Source organism: Antennarius striatus, chromosome 6 (assembly GCF_040054535.1).
Source record: "Antennarius striatus isolate MH-2024 chromosome 6, ASM4005453v1, whole genome shotgun sequence".
Classification (NCBI taxonomy): domain Eukaryota; kingdom Metazoa; phylum Chordata; class Actinopteri; order Lophiiformes; family Antennariidae; genus Antennarius; species Antennarius striatus.
The window spans coordinates 23,394,007-23,414,082 of NC_090781.1; the positions used below are offsets into that span (position 1 = coordinate 23,394,007).

General features: G+C 44.3%; 2 protein-coding genes across 2 annotated transcripts in view; both read left to right on the forward strand.

The window, feature by feature from the left end:
* The first annotated feature begins 1,775 nt into the window (after positions 1–1,775).
* Positions 1,776–11,669, forward strand: LOC137596247 (P2Y purinoceptor 3). Its single transcript, XM_068316568.1, has 3 exons — positions 1,776–2,139; positions 8,194–8,597; positions 9,066–11,669. Exons 2-3 carry the CDS (start codon positions 8,203–8,205, stop codon positions 9,739–9,741), a joined length of 1,071 nt encoding a protein of 356 aa, XP_068172669.1. The 5' UTR covers positions 1,776–2,139; positions 8,194–8,202; the 3' UTR covers positions 9,742–11,669.
* A 472-nt stretch (positions 11,670–12,141) lies between these two features.
* LOC137596246 (rho guanine nucleotide exchange factor 17-like) overlaps positions 12,142–20,076 on the forward strand; it is a 51,948-nt gene continuing 44,013 nt past the window's right edge. Inside the window, exon 1 of the mRNA XM_068316567.1 lies at positions 12,142–18,390. Coding sequence (XP_068172668.1) covers positions 13,096–18,390 — 5,295 coding nt within the window. The 5' untranslated portion in view covers positions 12,142–13,095. The remainder of the gene's footprint in view (positions 18,391–20,076) is intronic.

Below are 20,076 nucleotides of genomic sequence, written 5' to 3' on the forward strand. Positions count from 1 at the left end.
AACCCAAGGAAAAATAGAATTGCTGTATTCTTTCGGGTCATAGCTGAAAATCAATGACTTAATGGTCTAAAATTAATTTTACAGCTGATTTGTCCTTTAGTGACTCATCATTTGTGTCATTTAAAGAATGACTTTTACTAGAATGAATGGAACTCCTTTAGTTGCTGAAGTAAGTGAACAGTCAGCAAATGCTCTTTCACTTTAATTACATTTCCAAATATTTTGCTGGTTGTGCAACACCAACCACAGCTCTCCCACTGCCTATTGAACACACACACACACACACACACCAGACACACAAACTCATTTTAATCCTGATTTATGAGCTGAGGTGACACCGGTATACAGTTTTAGTCTGAATGTTTTTGGACATTTCAAATATTTTCCATGTAGGAAATTGGGAAGTTTGTGTAACTACTGCACTGAGAGTAAGATGATTGGACCTCTGCTCACTGGCAATGGTTGCCATGGGAACAAAGTGGAGTCTCTAAATGTGCAGAAGAGGCTGTGTTGGAAGGAACAATTTGAAAATACTCCAGTCACCATATCGTGGAGATCGTCATACGATAGTAGCATCACTGTTGTGTGACGCACATCCTGTTCAGCATTTTAACAGCTTCTTCAGAAAATCAAAGGGAGGGAGACTGTCCTTTTAGTCCTTAAACTTACTGGAAAAATACAAAATAACCAAATTTGTGTGGAGGAGCTGCATAGACAGGGTTTGACAAAACTAATGTAAAAAAAATTACACAAGTCTTTCAGAAGGACTCCATTATATTTGGTTGCACATGACTTCTGCTAAAAATAAGAGATTTTTTTTCCCTCTTAAATTTTGAGTCATGTAAAATTTAAAAGGGCCAAATCTCATCCAAGGTGTTCTTAAGCAGAGGTCCTGTTTTAAGTGATCTCTGTGTTGACTTGAGTTTTTAGTGGGTGACCTTTTCGCTGCAGAGCTGATGTAAAAATGGGTGGAGGCCCACATTCTCCGCAGACCTTACGAAATGTGCAGATTAAGCTTGTTCAACTCCACTTCCTCGTCTGCACATGTCCCAGTTTCAACATGACAGATGAGTTCATTCAGAAGAACACATCTTGCTGCTCCTGTGCTGTTAATCATTTCAGTAACTTGACCCTTGGTTTGTTGATAATTTTCTTCCCAGGGCAGAATTATTTATACCTTTTAGTTGTACTATGGTCTGTCTGTATGCTGCACTCAGCACTTTTGTCTTTTATCAGTTCTCTTTACATTTAATATCCAGAAGGACATACTTTCCATGAACGGCAAAGGCTAAACAGATTTTTAAAAGTATGTTTCTAACAGATTAACTGTGATTTCTTAAAATCTGCTGCATTTTATCAGATAGAATCCGGTTTCTTTCAAATTATAAGTAGGAAGTATCAATACTGACAAATCTGATGAGACAAAACAACCAGTTCATATTCGCTGATGTGAATGAGTTGCTTATTTTGCAGCACAGCATGACAACTGCTGCACTCTGATTAATATAATGCACTCATGTGATTATAAAATGTGCAGATTTGTTTGGAATGTTTATGCAGCATGATAATAACAACCTGGTTCCTGTTCCTTGTTATGTTTCAATCATTATCCGAATCTAAACAGTGACAGAAATACAGTACTAAGGCAAAGAACCAAGCCCCATAAATACATCATGTATTTGACTGAATCAGTAACGATTTAATAAATTCATGAAGTTTTGTTTTGTTTTTCATTACTCTTTAAATATTTAAAAGTTTAGTCACACGACACAAAATCACTGAAACAATTTGACATTTTAACATTTTAAAAAAAAAATCCTCCTGTTTTCCATTCGCGCCCGTGGAGCGAGACGCGGCCGACTGCGCGTCACAGGTGCGGTGCGCGCCGCGCGTCAGGACAGGAGCGCGTTCGCAGTGAGCGTGGAGAGGTAACCTCCACGGGGTGTCGGTCGTGGAGGGGGGGTGGAATACCATTAGACTCTCTTTACGACATAAAGCAGCTCAGAACGCGTTCCTCCTTCACTTGCCGGTCCTCTTCCTCCTCCTCGTCTTCCTCCTGTCCCGAGAGGGAGCCGGACCTCCATCATGGCCACACGTCGCCCACTTATTGCCTCTTTCTGAGTGTTATTGTCACTTAAGGTAAGTCGTATTTGTTTACCGTTTTATTGCGTGTTTTTTTTTTTTTAATTCCACACTGAACGCACTCCATCTAACTTGAATCAAATGAAACCTGATATTCCCGCTGAGACACAGCGAGACGGAATTCCAATCTTCAGCTTTCACATGAAACGAGTGATAATGTAATTCCAGCTGTCACACCTGAATCCTTCACACGTGGATTCAAGTGTTAATACAGATTCAGCTGCTAGAATAAGTCCCTGGGACCCAACGAACTCGTGTCTCCGCTGGATTAAATCTGTCGCAGTTTATTGCGTCTCCTTCTTGTTTATGATGCGTAAAGCCTTCATGCAACAGGAGATGATGGTTCCACAGCAGTGGGATCAAGTGGAAAAAGTGCATTCTGTCACGAATCCGTATTTAATTTGAAGCTTTTTAAAAAAAAAATTTTTTACTTCCTGCTTTTACTTTCCTGATCTGTTACTCTTTTTGTACTTTCCTTTATCTCTTTTGCTTTTCCTGTTCTCTTTGTTATTTGTCTTTTAGTTTCGTCTCCACCTTCCTTCTCCTATGACTGATCGTTTCTTGTCTCCCATTGTCTCATTGTTTTCCCGTCTGTGTGATTCCTTCAGTTCCTGGCTGCTTTTTCATTGTTTCTCCAAGTGTTTACTGATTTTATCAATTAATTAATTTTTTTGGTGTATCCCTTTTTTTCTCTGTAAGTCAACCTGGTTTGGACCAAACCTGTTCACCTGTCTGTGGATTACTGTCTTTGTTCTGCTCTGGACTGTTTACCTGTTGATTGTCCCTGTCTTCTAAACCGTGTCTGTCTCTACCTGTTGGGTGTTTTCTTCCCTTACGTTCATGATTCACTATTAAACCCTGGAAGCTGGACTTCTAGTGGCTCGTGGATCTTCATTCTGGGTCCTAAGTTGTAAGTAGGTCTGTGTTTCCCCAACATTTTCCCATCGAGGACCTCGAAATCCCATTTGTCTTCATCTTCATCTACTTCTCTGGGTCACGCAGAGCAGCGGTCTTAACAAAGATTCCCTGACGCTCCCCTCGCCACCCACTCCCACCAGCTCTTCTGAGCGAATACAGAGGTGTTCACCAATCAGATGAGAGACTTGTCTCTTCCTCTTGTCCTGAGTCTTTCCTGGGGGGTGTCCTCCCAGATGAACAACCCAAGGTGACCTCCTCAGGAAAATGTCCAGGGGGCATCTTGACCAGATGCCCAGACCACCTCCTATGGAACCATCACCTTACTGCGCTGGAAAGGTTTGATTGCCCTTATAATTCTGGGAGCTCTGTTATTGGGGGGGCTTTTGCCCTGGTAGAATGGTCCTAGCTGGAGGGGCAGACACAGAGTGGTTCCGGAAACCCTCTAGAACTTGTGCTGAAGAGGAACAATGGGTCCATCCTCCAGGGGTCCACATCCTGTCGGAGGATGCAAAGGGGTTTGGTGCCTGGTAGATTGGATGGGAGTTGGTGGTGGGGGTCTTGTCCGTCCAACGCTCTTGCCATCTCATCACTATTTTGCGTTTAAAAGTAAATACTATACTGTGGTCCATAAAACCATCATGAGGATTCAACAGGTTCTGGAGTCTCAAAGCCTCCAGACCATCAGCCGATCATCACCACTGAGAGATCGTGATCACGCTATGACCAGAAAATGCAGACGTTTAACACTCATCCGACTTCTCGATCCTGTTTTGGAATGATTCGATCCCTTCCGGCGTTCCACGTCTCTGCTGCTGATGAAAAAACAGAAAGTGAGATGTTTGCTTTGGGACCACCTAAGCCCAGTGAAAACAGGTTGTAGCGTCCTTCCCATAATGTCATGGGGTATTTTGAATGGCTGTGTGTGTAGAACTGGGACATTTGCCATGGGACCTTGGCTGCTGTGTTTTTATTGAAAATTCCGGTTTGTCCGGCCTCTGTGGGCGTTTTGTCTGTCCGAGTGGGAATAGATTAATGTATCACCGGAGGGGGGACGCTCCGGGACGGAGAGGTGATGGAGGGCGATGGAAGGGCGAACCCGACAGGCTGTTCCCGGGACAAAGTTAAATGAACACCATTATCTCAGTGAGTAAATAAGCCAGCGCTCACTGGAAGCTATCCCAAAACCAGACCAATATCTCTTCCAAATGGATAGTTTTATGCAATTACCCTCAGATAAATCTCAATGCCCTGATCTGAGTGCGATTAAAGGAACTGCTCCTATGTTCCAACCAGTAATGACCAAAACTAATGGCAAAAAACGACCACATAACTATTCATGAATGTCAGACGCACTGGGGAATAAGTCGGACAAGCTTCATTTCTTTTTGTCTGATATTTTTCTTCACCTCCTCTGCTTTTACAAGAGCTGCTTTCACTTCCCCTCTGCACCGCAAACCCTTGACTACAGCTGCCACAGGGCCCGGCTAACTGCTACTTACCCCTCCGTTAAGCATTTGATTACCTTTGTACCTCAGCAGAGGTGCCAATCAAGCTCTTATAGAAAGTCACTGCAGCTATTTTTCTATCAATGTTAGTATAAATAGAAGCATTACTGATTATCGGTCAACAACAAGAACAAGTGTTTGTGAGTCACGGAGAACTGTTCTCTGATGTAATGACAGAAAAGGAGTAAAAGTGACCATGCAGGAAGTCTGGTGGTGTGTCTCTGCTGGTGTGTCGCAAACATGAAACAAATAAATAGTTCAGCTCTCTTGTGCTTCGTTTCAAGATCATTCTTTTCTGAGGGGGAGTTTGTCAGATTGAGCTCTAGTTGAGGTCCTGCTGACCTTTTGAGTCTCTCATTAGTACCTCACACACACACTCACATTTTGAATTTAATTTCTGAGATAATTCTTAAGAACATTGAGTTTATTTAGCTCTTTTAATGATCAATGATGTGATCTTTAACGTAGCAGATATGCTAACACGCTATGTTGACAGGAACCAACCAGCCTTGCTGTGATTAAACATAATTGCCATTATTTTATGTACTTGTTCTACACATGAGCACATTGCAATATTAATAATGTAGGATAAGTGCTGCAGCCTTTCATTATGACACATAATACATGCAGGATATGCAGCTTAAGACCCCTGTAGTGTGGAAACAGCATTAACACTCCTGCCCCCACCTGATCACAGCCATCATGTTTCTGCAGGAAGTGAATGAAGGAAGTGAAATTGTATGGATTTGTAGTCCCAACATTATGATTATAGAGCAGCTTTCGTTTATTTTGTCGATTCTGCATCTGTTTTTCCCCAGAAAGTGTTTGATCGGATGCTGAATGAACATGTTTCACACAAGCTGCCAAAAATAAAAGTTTGTGGGCAGAATGAGTTTCACCGAGTCATCGTAATTAAACAGATGATTCTTTCTCAACCGTACTGACACACACACACACACGTTTAAATGTCTGCAGATGCCAATGAGCAATGTTTTAATTGTTGTTTACTGTTGGTGCCGGGTCGGAGTAAACATGTGGCCTGACGTGACTTCATTCCCCACACAGCTCTCGCTTTTAACGCCATGAGAATTTTAACTAAAAATAGCCTCATCCTTGTAAACCTGTGTGTTTTCAGACACGACGTTTTCTTTCCCTTATTATTCAGAAGCCCAACATTTATTTATTGTTGTGCGGCACCACAGGCGTGCACTTTAAAAAAAAAAAAAAAAAAAGCATACCGAGCGCCTCTGGAGTCGTCCTGGTGATGTGTTGTGAAAAAGGTTCTGGTGTCCTGCTATTAAAACAAGATAGATGCTGGTTGGAAAACTGATCTGACCACAGAGCAAACAGTTCACACACAGGCTTGTGGTTGGTGTAATCAAACACACATTCACACACATGGTGTGTGGGAACATTGTGTATCCATCATCCCCATGAAAACAATATGGTGTCATTTAAATTATAATGAGAATCCAGTGTAAAAGATTGTGTCGTCCAGCTGTATCACCTGAGAGACATACGATACTTATATTTGTTTTTGATTAGACTGGATTAGATTAGATTAGATTAGATTAGATGGAAAAAGATACAGGTTGTTTATTTCTAAAGACAAAATATAAAGGAAATTTGACATTGCGCCACTTTTAAAAAAAAAAAAAATCTTCATATTTTCAAATCCAGCAACACAAAACGTTGTCATATTTTTTGTTTAATTAATCCTCTTCATTTTGTAATAGTTGTAGAGATGAGCCTTAAATGTGATCTTGTAAATAGGTAATCAATCAGACAGACAAACCTTATCTCCATAGATTAAACAGATCACAGATGTCTTAAATTTCCTTCATCCTTCTTATCCCCAATGAATTTAAAAGGAAACTGAATTAATCAACTCCTTGATTCATTTCTAATGAACGATGCCCTCCTCCACTAATGTATTATAATCTTCATCACTGTGCCGGCCGCGGTGACAAGCAGATACTCAGTAAGGGAATTGGAGCTGTGCTTGTTTCAGTTGGCAGATGTCCGCCGTTCTTCCCGCTCGACTGGGGAGGCCAGCGGTTTGCTTGCTGGAACTTGTAGGATTTGTAGGAACTGTCGGATTTCAGGAAAGATTGCACATCTAGATAAGACAAAGTAGAACTCACACTTTATTTTCATGTCACTGCTTGCGTCGTGACCTTTTATCTGCACATGTGTTGCCAGCGTTACAAATACGAACAAGCACAAAGTGGTGCTACTTCAGAAACAGTAGCCGCCGTCACCTTGAATGGACTGATGGGACGTTACGCCCTGGATTGTAGCTTTAATGATAAGTAGAGCTAAAAGATGGTGCTCATTACACTATATGGGTAATCCAGTAAAGACAACGCCGTAAACAGGACCATCAGGCAAATCCAGGAGCCCGAAGTAGATAATCCCAATCTGAAACTGAGTGATCCCACTTCCATGAAGCGCCCACAGAGAGCAGTTACTTTAAATCACATTCAAACATGTTCTTGAAAAACTGCATGAAGGCAGTGATTAAAGAAGTTATGAGATGCAGCTCAGAGACGCACTCTTACACACACTCTTACACACACTCACTTTTCAGCTGAAGGGCGCTGGTTGTGAAATGCCATGAGTCACTGTCTGACAGGCCTTTGAAGGGGACTCTGAAGTCAATCACTCACCACCACCACCACCCCCCCACACACACACACACATATGCTGCCATGATGGGTATGGAGGTGATTGATTTCCTTTGTGGGGGCAGTAATTAAGGTTGTTGATCTGTCTCAGCCAGCAAACAGAAGAAAACAGCTTGCTGAGGCTTCATTTCTAAATGTACAGACGTCTGTCTGTGACTTGTTGAAACATGATGGGATCCAATTGTCTTAGTCTGATTGGCTGGTTCTTATGTCATGACCATTAATATTAATTATTAATATTATTATTATAAGGTCCTGGTATATTAGTAATATTTATTGCATCTTTACTACATCTGTACAGTGCTTTTATAATGGAATATAATAAGTTATTCCAGCACATCCCATACTTTTTTTTTACCATTATGGCCAGCGGCATCTGAAACATCTAAATTTGGTTTGCTAATTGCTAGCATTAGCTGCTAGGTAGCCTTACATGCAGAGTTTGGGCAGCAGTTAAAGTAAAATCAAATCAAAGTGAACTTAAATCAGCGTTTAGGTCTCTGATTTATCCTGGGTTCTTTCATTTCAATCTTGTGAAGTTTTTTTTTTTTCTGGTGGTATCAAAACTTTTACCACTGGGTAAATAAAAGTAATCAAATAGGATAAAATATTACTTTCAATTACTTTAAAGTAATATTCAATGGAAACCAAATTCTGAAATCCTGTTCTTTAAACTTCAAATCCATCAGACAGACTTTCTGTGGCGTTAACGTTGATGTCTTCGATCTCTGGCGCCCTCTAGCGGTCAATCGTATTATCACGAATCATTTATAGTCATTACACCGTAGATCAGTAGGTATTACTTGTCAGTTCATACAGGAAAATTTACTGTTAACCTGTCACAATAAGAAAATTCTCAATTACAACCACATCACTAGTAAAAAGAAAATACTGACATCATCAGATTAGCAATATCACATCCATGTGTGTTTCTCTTCCAGAATGTAAAGATGTCGCATCCTCTTGACCTCTCCACGGAAACTTCCTTGGACATCTTTTCCACTACAGATCCATATCCAGCAGACAACGTGACCGTCAACATCACCGCCATCGGCGTCTTGGGCAACCTGCGCTGCACCTATAAGGAAGACTTCAAACGCGTCTTACTCCCAGCTGTGTACAGCTTCGTCTTCCTGCTCGGCCTTCCTCTCAACGCCACCGTCATCCTAAAGATATGGAGAACTCGGCCCAACCTGTCCAAGAATAACATCTACATGCTGAACTTGGCCATAGCCGACTTCCTCTACGTTATGTCACTTCCTTTACTCATCTATAACTACGGCAGTCATGACTACTGGCCCTTTGGAGAGCTCGCCTGTAAGCTGGTCAGGTTTCAGTTCTACAGGTGAGATATCAAGTTGATCATTGGCTAATCATGTCTGTGTGTGTGTGTTTAACACACATTTATAGGTTATTTTAGTTTTAAAGGATCCAGGAAGCCACAGTAAAGTTTCATCCGGCATTGAGAAGGGAGAAATGTGACATGCTGGAAAAAATAACAGTTTTTTTGCATTGATTTCATGATGTTTAATCAAGTTTCAGGAATGAACATTTGCATGAATAGATGTGGGAGGCCTGTTACTGCATACAGCCGACAGGTTTAGATGTTTTGAAAGTGACAGCAATGAACAAAAGAGTGGAAAGGGTGGGTGTGTGGGGGTTCAGGTGCTAAAAGCTGGAAAAACCAGGTGGTTTGAATCATACTGAAGCTTTTTTAGACCTTATAGATATTAGAATGAAAACAGAACACCAGTCTGAGATTGCTTTTGCTATGCCCCACCTCAGTTTGACGTCTTTCCCGATTCTCCTTTAGTAACCTCCACGGCAGCATTCTCTTCCTCACCTGCATCAGCGGCCTGCGCTACATGGGCATCTGCCACCCTATGGCCGTATGGCACAAGCAAGGCGGTCGCAGGATGGCGTGGTGCATCTGTGGAGGGGTGTGGCTGGTCGTCATCGTCCTGTGCGCGCCCACGTTTCACTTCGCCACGACGGGAATCCAACGAAACCGCACCGTGTGCTACGATTTAAGCACGCCGAAGCGTTCGGTGGACTACTATCCTTACGGCATGGCGCTCACCTGCCTCGGATTCTTACTGCCTTTCATCGGCGTGGTGGTGTGCTACTGTCGGATGGCCCAGATCCTCTGCCGCCCGGTGTTGTACCCAGGCGTCTCCACGGCGACCAGGGAGAAACGGGACAAGGCGGTGAGAATGATCATCGTGGTGGTGGCGGTGTTCTGCATAAGCTTCCTGCCGTTTCACCTGACTAAGACCGTGTACCTGGTGGTCCGGACTCTGCCCGGCGCACCCTGTGAGACAAGGAACCTGTTCTCAATCATCTATAAGAGCACCAGGCCGTTCGCCAGCATGAACAGCATTCTGGACCCCATTCTGTTCTACTTCACTCGGCCACGCTACCGCCAGAACACCAAACGGTTCCTGCTCAAAGTCACCAGCCTCAAAGACAAGGGCAGCAGCGGATCATAAAGCAAAAGAGGATTCTTTCAGGGTTTTTGCTCCACCTGCGTGGATCCCGGGAGGCTGCAAAGTCGTAAAAGAAATAGATTAACAAGCTTTCTAACATGCATGTCCTCTGTGCTTGCACCTACCTCTCCGTAATGAGTGTCTAAAGCAATCTAGAGCAGCTAGCTCAAAAAGAAGCCTCTAAAATATCACGTAGAATGATTCATCCTGTTAGATTAAAAGTGAATAAAGACTGAGGTAAAACTAAAAGGCCAGCTTCTCAGAGTGGAAACCCAAACTTGTGCTACCTTTACTGGTCAATCACTGTGCATAACACATGCATACAAACTACAGTAACACAAGCGCTCACATTATCTGTGACATCTGTGATTATTTTAGTCTCTGCTCTGAACTGTGTAGTAAAAGAACTTATTGTCTTGATAGATGTTTCACTCATTTTTCGTGTCACATCTTGGATGGCATTATAATATGAAAGTACTGAATTAAATTCTTGAATGTATTGTTTAGACCTTTGATGTCAGTAACACATGAAGACTGTGTGCAGGTGATCTGGTGTTTCGAAGTGAACCATGCTTGTTGTTGCGTGTCTCCACCACTAGATGGGGCTGTAACCCCTTTCCCACTGCACTGCTGCTTCTGCTCCCTTCAGATTGATTCGATTGTTAACATGCTATCCAGTAAGCATGCGTCACGTGCTAAATGTAATCAATGTTTATTGATCATTTCTGCAGCTTCAAAGTTCTGGTTTAATGTTTCTATCCAGCACTTATTTTTCAGTTACACTCTGCATCTGTAAGACTTGGAGTGTAATGGAAATAAATGGGAGGCAGATACATCTGCAGAGCTCTTAGATATTTCACACAATTGTATATTTATATAGTTGCACTGAAAATTGTGGAATTTATCTGATAAATTCACTGCAAACAAAAATGAATCCTGTTTGTAAAATGTGCCTGAGCTGTTCAGTTTCATGTGTAATGTGTTCCTGATGAATCATTTCTATTTTAACTCTTAATCTACAAAGGCTTTTCAGGCACTAAGATCCAACAGCCTTCAATTTTTTCTTTTACTATTTGATATCTAATTAAACTGGATATTATCTTTTTTTAAAGATTTGCTTTTAAGATTATTCGTTTACCAGTTATTCAATTACCAATCCAGTCATAGATTAACTTTACTGGACTGATTTGATTTGAGCATGTATTAACTAAACATACATTAGGCAAAAAGTATGAGTTTATTTGATTGACATTTCAAGTTGTTTCTTAGTGCATTTGTGTCTGTAATCCATCATCATTTAGCAATGAATTGATACACTTGTGTTGTGTTTTAACAAATAATTATGATGTGTGATTCATTTTTATTTTCACAATTGCAAAACATGGTGTTTGGAGACAAGTCCATGTACTGTGCCAACATGTGTGTGTTTGTGTTTGTGCCACTCAGTATTATTTAAAAGAATTCTTACATTTGTAAAATACTGTGACACAATGTCGTATCGGAAATAAAAAATTTTTTCGTTATATTGATGTTGATCAAAAATAACATTTTACTTTAGTATCTTTTAGGTTTTCCTTGAGTTGCTTTTGAAAAACGTTTTTGTTTGTTGTCATGGAAAAAAAGAATCATACTGCCCGTCATGAATGCTCTATTTTGTTCAGATAAAAACAGTTTTTAAATCTAAACAGCATTAACTTTTACTTTGTGTGGTCAAAGCAAAGATGGAAGAATTTCATCTTGACAAAACCCCTCAAAAGCCGAACATGGTTATCATTGATTAAATGATTCATTCATTCATTCATCTTCTTGAAGATGAGATGATCGTAATCGTCTCGTCTTCAGCAGTTTATCTGAAGTATGGGTCGCTGGTTATGCTGGAGCCTATCCCAGCTGGGTATGGTGAGATGCAGGGTGCACCCCAAATGAGACGCCAGCTCATCACAAGGCCAAGGCTATGCTTCTTTCTAATTAACTCCTTTTTATCTACATTACATACATTAGATATCCATAAAGTCAACGTTGGTGGTTGTTGATATCAACTTTTCTCAGTCAACTTTCCAAACTTCAGTAACACGACTCAAACGGAAACAAAACAAATTCCATTCTAAATTAACGAGCAATCTTTATATTGCCAAATTTGAATTTAAGCTTCCAAAAAGAAGAACAGTTGACGAATATGTATAAAACGTACTATCACATCCTTAAAAAACAACGGAACCACTTGAGACAGATGAGTTCCAGGCTCTCCAAGCCATCCACGACCCACCATCGATGACCTGACGTGTAAGAGGTCAGACTGAAGGGGGCGCTGCAGTCCTCTTTTAGGGAACGCTGAACAAAAGTCCTCCCTTGGAACAAAAGGACCTGTTAAGCAGACATCCACATGGGAAGCGTCACAGAGGGGTTATTGTGCACGAGTGAAATGTTTTCTTATTGTTTGTTTTCCCCTCCCCGACACAAATAATTATAAAACCCTGTGGTGTGTCTCTGCTTCAGATCCAACTGCCAATAGAGCTCCGGTTCTCTGGCCTCCTTTGAGACTTCAATGACAGAAGAAATGATCAAATTTATGTAGAATCCAGTAAATTAGTTGTGTTTGGAGATATTTCTTTGTAGTGAGATCCCTAAGTTAATAATAGCACCGTTTATTTCATTTTTTTCTCTCTCTTAAATGTGTAATTTTCCTTCCTTCCTGTGCCACTGTCTTTATCGCAATGGAAGGGAATGTAATTACGAGTATCTTCTTCTGCTATCAAGAAAGAAAGCTTTTCCTCTCAATCCCCGAGGGGGGCTATGACAGCCCCTACACCCCCCCCCCTAGTCCCGCCCATCCCCTCTGCCCTATCTCAGGCATTAACATGCAAAAAAAAAAAAAAAAAGTTACGGAAAACCAAATCATGCCAAAATAAGGAATCAACAGTTTGGGAATGTACAGTGAGTGATGCGTCGGGCCCGTACGGGTGTGCAAACCTGGCTGTAGGTAGAGGTTTACAGACAGTAAGGGGGGGGGGGGGGGTAACAATGGAAAAGTTTGTGTTGTGGAGAGTTCAGGAAAGTTTATTTGCAGAATTGTTGCGCTTTTTCCTCCTGGCGCGGATGTGATTTCGAAAAAAAAAAACGACAACATGTAAGTTTTGATGACAGAAAAGTCGCCCTTTTTTTACGCAGTGGATCGTTTATTAGATATGTGTCAGTGCAGATTTAAGCACTGCCAATGTTTTTATACTATAAAAAAAAAGTGATTGTTTCATGACTTTAATTAGAGGGTGAAAATGGACCACAACTCAAAAAGACTTTTTGGATATTCGTGGAGTCATTATGTCTGTGTGTGAAGGCTGAGGGAGAAAGACGCGAACAATGGCAGAAGGAGAGAGGAAGAATGTGGCTGTGTACCGCAGCGTCTCTTTTAAAAAGTTAGGGTCCTGGGGCGCCAAGAGGAGAGAAGACCCACAACACAAATCAGAGGATTTGGAGGCGGCTGGCGTCGTCGCCCTTCCCCCGGAGCCCAGCAAGGCAGATCAACCCTCGGTGGCGACGCGTAATGTCAGCGTGTCAAGAAAAGTTTCCAAAATCTCTGCTGCCGCCGCCACCGCCGGCCTCCTAACCGCAGATTCAAAGAGAGGCTCCTCTGCTCCTCTCTCTATTTCTCCATCCATTCGCCAGCTGACGGAGAAGTTCAACAGCTGCAGCTCCACCGGGACGCACACGAGCACACCGGGAGATTGGGCAGCAGTGACGCGGGGGAACAGCACTCTTCCGCGGGCGAAGTGCGCGAGGAGAGACGGGTCTCTGTCTCGTCAATCTTTACACAAGGACAGCGGAGTCGGATATTTACAGGATAGTGATACTACTACTACTACTACTACTACTACTACTACTACTACTACTACTACTACTACTACTGCAGAGCCTCTCACAGAAAACAAACTGCAAAAGTTTCACTCTGGCGCCGACTCTGTGTCAGGCTCGGATTCGGAGAGGATAAATGAGAGGCGGATTTTCACACCATCAACCGAGAGCAGCAGCGACTCCGGTAAGAGGGATGATTCACAGATCAATAATGCATGTCCTCCAGACCTGAGAAAGACTTTGACGCCAGAGGAGGAAGAGGATATTAACAGTAGAAGAGGGGTTTCTCCACCCTGTAAAGCTCACAGAAGTTATTTCACCACACACCAGGGTGATTTTATTCCCTTGCACTCAGACAAATGGCCCAGTGTCACCAAAATCAGACAGATTTTTGATGAACGACAAAGCCAAGCTGCACAGCCGCACAAGTCTGACACTTGTGAGATTTTAAAAACAGTTGACAGAGGCCAGCTGCACGAACTCTTTCCTGGTGAGAGCGCTCCTGTTTCTGATAGAAGCGACAGACTCCTAGCTGCAGGGGATTCCAGGAGCCCGTCTTTGGACGCTCAAAGCCGAAAAGGCAGTGCAGCTCAAGAGAAATGTTGCTATGATATGGACTTTTATCCCCAAGCTCACCACCGGCTGTACTCAAACGATGAGGCGGACGTAGACGCACCGAGTCCCACCAACAAAGTTTCTGATGTAAATACTTTTCAAGGCGGCAGCAGCAGCATCAGTCGCTCTTGCACCGGGGGGAGTCACGACCATAGGATTAACCCATCTCCATACAGATCTTATTGTTCCAACGCTGAAGTAGAGGCGACACATAAGACCCCCAGTGTGACAGGCTTGACATCTGACCTCAGCTCTGACCTTCAACCTCCTGCTACTTCGTCTTGGAACCGATCGGAGAGATTGGACACCTCCTCCTGCTCCTCCTCTCCTCAGCAGCCGACAGTCAGGGAGAGAAGGGATAGACAGGGGGTCGGGCTGCCCAGGGATAGTTTACATTCCTCACATAGCTCTTCTAGAGCTGCAGCCCCTACCTCCTCCTCCTCCCCCTACTCCGCTGTAGCTCCAGATAAAGCCATTGCCTCCTCCTCCTCTACCACAGCTCCCTCCAATGAACTAAGTGCCCCGGTAAGAGTTGCCTCTCCCCTTAGCTCCTGCTGGATGTTTAGCTCTGGAGACGAAGAGGAGGAGCACACCAGGACAAGAAAAGGAGTTGGAGGAGGCAGTTCCAGTGTTCCTGCCAACCCTGCTCTCTCCATCTCCTGCAGAGCAGGAGAAACAGGCACCGCAGAGCGAGGAGGCAGCTATTTATCCCGTAGTAAAAATGGCTGGTTGGGCACTAAGGGTAGTGGCAGGTATTCGGGCAGTGAGGAGGACAGCCCTGGTGCTCTAGGCTCCCACAGTCGAGAGGCAGTCCGCCGCCGCTCTGTGAGGAAGAAGAAGAAGTCCAGTGGAGCTGCTCTAGCAACAGGCCGTGCCGACTATGATGGACATGACAGTGAATCAGAAGACAGCGACAGTAACAGGCCCTTGACCATGGACCACGTAGAGCGGAACCACCAACAAAACAGAGGAAAACCTGTGGGAACAGCATCACGGAGCCACTTAGCGAGAGAACACAACAGTCACAGTCACCGGGCCCGAGTCCAACAATGGGAGCGCATCTCCGTACCTGTGATGTCCACCACACTTCCTGGTGTATCGCGAGTGTCCAAGGTCAATATTCCACCATTTGTTTCCAGTCCTAGCGGCTCACGCTGCAGCAGCCGGTACTCTAGCACTGAGACGCTGAAGGAGAAGGAGGACGACCAGTCTTGTGCCAATCGAGATGTAAATAGTAAAACTGCATCGTCGTCCATGCTAAGTAAAACTTATCATGGGAATTTCACCATGTATCGCTCCCCAAGCTTCGGCCACGGAGATAACTTCTCTCGTACTCATTTGCGGGTGCGTCCGAAGGTCATTCCTATGGTTGCCCCCTCACCTAGTGTGTTGTCCAGAGAAGGCGGGGTATCTGCAGCGGTTAGAGGTAGCGAGACCAAGGCAAAGAGGGCAACAGATATGGATAGGTTAGAAGTTAATGATGAAAACCGAATCTCCACATCCAATCCTGATATTACTTCAGAAACTCTGACACTCTTAAATTTTCTGAAATCTGACCTATCAGAGCTCAAAGTGCGAAAAATGGGTGGAGACAAATCAGGGGTCATTGAAGGGTCAACAGTGTACAGGATGGGCTCTAGGATTGGTGGTGGGTCGACTCTATCATCCGGTTCTCGCCCATCTCTGAAGGACCTGACTGCCACCCTACGGCGGACAAAGTCCTTCACTTATTCAGACAAAGCAACAGCGGGCAGGTCTTACCTGACAGGTGGGACCACGAAGAGGAGCTCCTCTGAACAGCAGCTTGACTTGGATGGAGAGATGGATGGAGGGAGTGTGACAGTGTCAGATAGGGAAGTAGAAAGCGATGGAGGCGATTTTATGGTTGGGAGAAGACAAAGAATGATGCGTTATGGGTTTGATGACAATGATGACGAAGTCTTGGCTCCAATGCAGGAGAGGTACGTACAGGAAGCGAGGCAGGTTATCCGAGATATCTGCCAGATGAGTACTAGGCAAGATGACGATGAAGTAGATGTGAGGAGAGCTGATGACGATTTAGAGAACCAACGTTTCCAGGTCAAGAAAACTAGTGAAGAGAAGAAAAACGCCCTGATGAGCATAACTGATGAGACGAAGAAATATCAAGACAGTGAGTTTAAAAATACAAAAGACTGGGATAAACATGAGAGGGAGAGAGAGAACTTGGAGAGGGAGAGGAGCAAGAGGGATGGACAAAGCTTGCATTTGGAGACGCTAAACAGCAGGGGAACAGAGTACAGAGAGAAGGCGAGGAGACAGAGCAGAGAGACGGAGAGAGGAGTATCGAGGGCGAATTTGAAGGAGAGCATGTTCTACGACCAGTCTGTAGATGAACTTTCAGGCCATGAGTCTAGCCTAACAGATGAAGGGATTGTAACAGAGCCAGAGATGGGCCCCACTGAACCCTCTCAGAGGTCATTTCTGGGGACGACAGGGGTTAATTTAGGATCACAAATTGCTAGGGATGTGCTAGGGCAGCCTGTCACAGTGTGGAAACAATCAGCTCTCCATGAGGTGGAAGGGTTTAAGCAGGAGAGAGACGTGATGGCGGAGAGCGGCGTGAACTGTGCAAATCGGCTGAATGAAGTCGGCGTACCTCCCTCCTTGCTTCTTCCTGCTCGTCTGGCTGAGAGGGACAGTATCATCATGGAGCTGAGCAGCACCCCCGGTATCAGCAATGTCAACACCGCCAGTGAGCAAATAAATACCAACAGTGTTGTGTCACAGAGGTCAGCGAGCACCGCAGGAGGAGGAGGCGGCGGTGGTGGATTTGAAGCCCCTGGTAGTCCATGTGCTCTCCGACGGAGGCGTAAGTTCTCCCCTCATAGTAACGGCTCTGATTCCAGTAATGGCAGTAATGCAGAGTCAGCAATAGCAGCTGGAGGTAATGGGGAGTCCACAGTTTACCGCTCACTAAGCGATCCCATGCCACAGCGGTGCTGTTCTGTGGTGGAGGAAGGGAAAAACAATTTTTTCTCGGTAGACAGCAACCTGTTGGGATCTCTGTCCGTCAAAGGAGGAGGAAGAGATTCTCCAGAAGCCTCTACCGGGGCCAGTTTGTCAGAAGACAAGGGCAGCGTGGCGAGTGACTTATCGATGTACAGCGATGGTGGTGTTCACGACTACAGTGGGGTGATCAGGAGTATTGTAGCTGAGGCAGGTGTGATGGACAGACTGATGGCAGATGATCAATATAACGGCAAAGCTCCCAAGAAAAAGTCGTTCAGCGACCCTAGTCGCCGTAGTGAGGCCCCTTTACTTTCTCAGAATACCCCGCTGTCAAGTAGCACACAGCCAATCAATGAACCGGATCAGCCTGCCCAGATCCTGCCTTCCAGCAGCGAACCAATCCTGAGCGAACAGAAAGAGGAGCTGTGGGAGCCAGAAGTGAGGCCTAAACAAACTTTGCCGACGCAACTCCATCGTGCAATAAGCGGTCATAAAGCGAAGAAGGTTCGATCTCAGTCAGAAAGCACCGTCCGCTCTGATCACCATGACAACGAAGATGACGATGATGATGTCTCAGATCAAGGTGAAGAAGAAAAGGAGCTGCAGAAGTTTAACTTTGACCTTAAGCTAGCTGGCAGTCTGTCCCCCAGGATGGTTCGTCGGCCCTGTAGGAAGCGTCCCAACAGGCTCGCTCACTTCTTTCCTCACGAGGACCCGTTTGAGACCCCAGAACTTGGGTCAGAGGTGCAGGAGGATCACAATGACCAAACTGACATCGCCTCTTCTCTTTCACAACTGCCATCCAAAACCAAGAGCAAATCAAAACATGTCCGCCATGCCAGCGAACCCACTACTTTTATCCCCATCTCCCCTCCCGCACACCTCCATCCACCGAAAGAACTAGACCCCCTCGCTGTCCGACCCACAGGAAGGTCCACATCCTTAAGCAGGGCCGCCAGGGATGAAGCTTCATCCCTGGAGGAAGTGACCCAGAATTATACTCTGGAGCTAAGCCCCACTGAGAGGAATAGTGATGGTGCGGGGCCTCTTGCAGCAATCGTGGATGGGACTTCAGCGTCTGCTTCAGAGGGGCCCAGTGGGCCCGGCACCAGTGGAATTACAGAGGCTGGACCACTGAAGAAGAGCGCAGAGGATGCTGCATCCACCGCTGCACCACAAAGAACCAAGCCCAGAGTGGTGAGTCACATTTTTCATTTTCAGCCATGTTTAAGTGTGTGCAAAACTCGTAATTTACAGTTTCCAGATGTCTCAATGATGATTAAATTAAATTTTGATGCAAAAATAGAAAATAAATTAATTTTGAGGCAGGATAAAACAATCCACAACATCGTTTCATGCAGCAGGCTTGTTCCTTTGTTGCACAGCTCAACAGAAGGTGTGTGTGTGTGTATGTTTGCGCCTGTGCTTTGAATCAGGACTCGTCCGGTTAATTTGGGAGTGCATTCGGGAGCAGCTCTACAATATTGGGAGCCATTAAAGGCTGAGCGGTGTAAAACAAACATCAGAGGATGTTATTAGTTTGATTAAACAAATCTCAGACAAAGGGCATTAAGCAGTCGACAGAGGTCTGCTGAGTGCGTGTCTGTTTTCATTTATTTGTTTCGTCCGATATCGATTGTCTCCGTGCCAAAAATTATGGAGTCAGAGAGAGGAGATATAATAAACAGTGCACCCAAACACAGATCGGGTGTGTTGTGTCTGATACTGATACATTTACTCACCGATGTCTCAACAGTTTGAGCCCTCTGGCTTGTTGTATCATAGCAATGCAAAAGCTGACTGATGGGGCTTTTAAGCACCACTTGGTAGAATAAGCATCTAATGATATAATTACAGTATATCAGAAAGTGTGCAGTTGCCCCTTTGGAAGTTTAATGTGCCATTCTGTGTACTGCCATTAATTACACATACACACACACACACACACACACACACACCTGGAGATCTTTGCCTTCAGTCAGTGTTATTATGGTGTCACGGTTGTGACTCTGAATAGGTGCGGAGAAAGTAAAACCAACATGAGGATTACCATCTGTCTGAGCTCAGGACAGACGGCTGCAGATGCATCATCCGACGCTTTGTTTTCATTACATCATGACAGACTGCTGTTTTTATTATGGGGAATGTTTCACCCACCCGGATTCCCTTCTCCTCCTCCGGCGGAGGAGGTCTGACGTTACCTGATCCATCCCTCGGTGCGTTTCTGAAATCTGCTCCGTGTCACATGTCCCACCTTGAACCGTGGCGTTCCCTCATAAATCATTTACTTCTATTAATCGGCTTCTCATTCGCTGTCGATGGTTTTACATCCTTGCCCATTGTCCTCACTTGTTGCTGTAGCGCCGATGGAAGTAGTTGGCGAGTGACCTCACCGGGCAGGAAGTGAATTAAGAGAAATAGGAAGTTGTTGTGTTTGCTGAAGTGTTAGATGATGTCCAGCGCTGCTGCTAGCTGGCATGATGGCCAGGAAGGAGAAAAGAACTGAGAACAATTACTTTTTGTCCCTATTCCATTGTTTCTTTTCACTGTTTTCCCTTGTGTTCCTCATTCAGATGCTAGATTAATTAAAAGTCCTTTTTAGTTTTCATCTCCTACTTCAACCCCATCTAGGTTTGTCATTCTTAATCCTAATTCTTCAGCATCCCTCCTCCATGTTATCTTGTTCTTCTCTTTGCTGTCTCTGTGTTTTTCGGGAACATTGCAGCGCAGTGAGGTCATAAAGTTTGTCTTGGTATGAGGCAGGCTTTTGAGCCAAATGTTGGGGAAAAGAGGGAAAGGGAAAGAAAAACGGGGACAGAAAAGACAGGAGTTGGAAGAAAACACTCCCTGGTTTTTTCCTTTTTTCTTTTTTTTTTTAAAAAA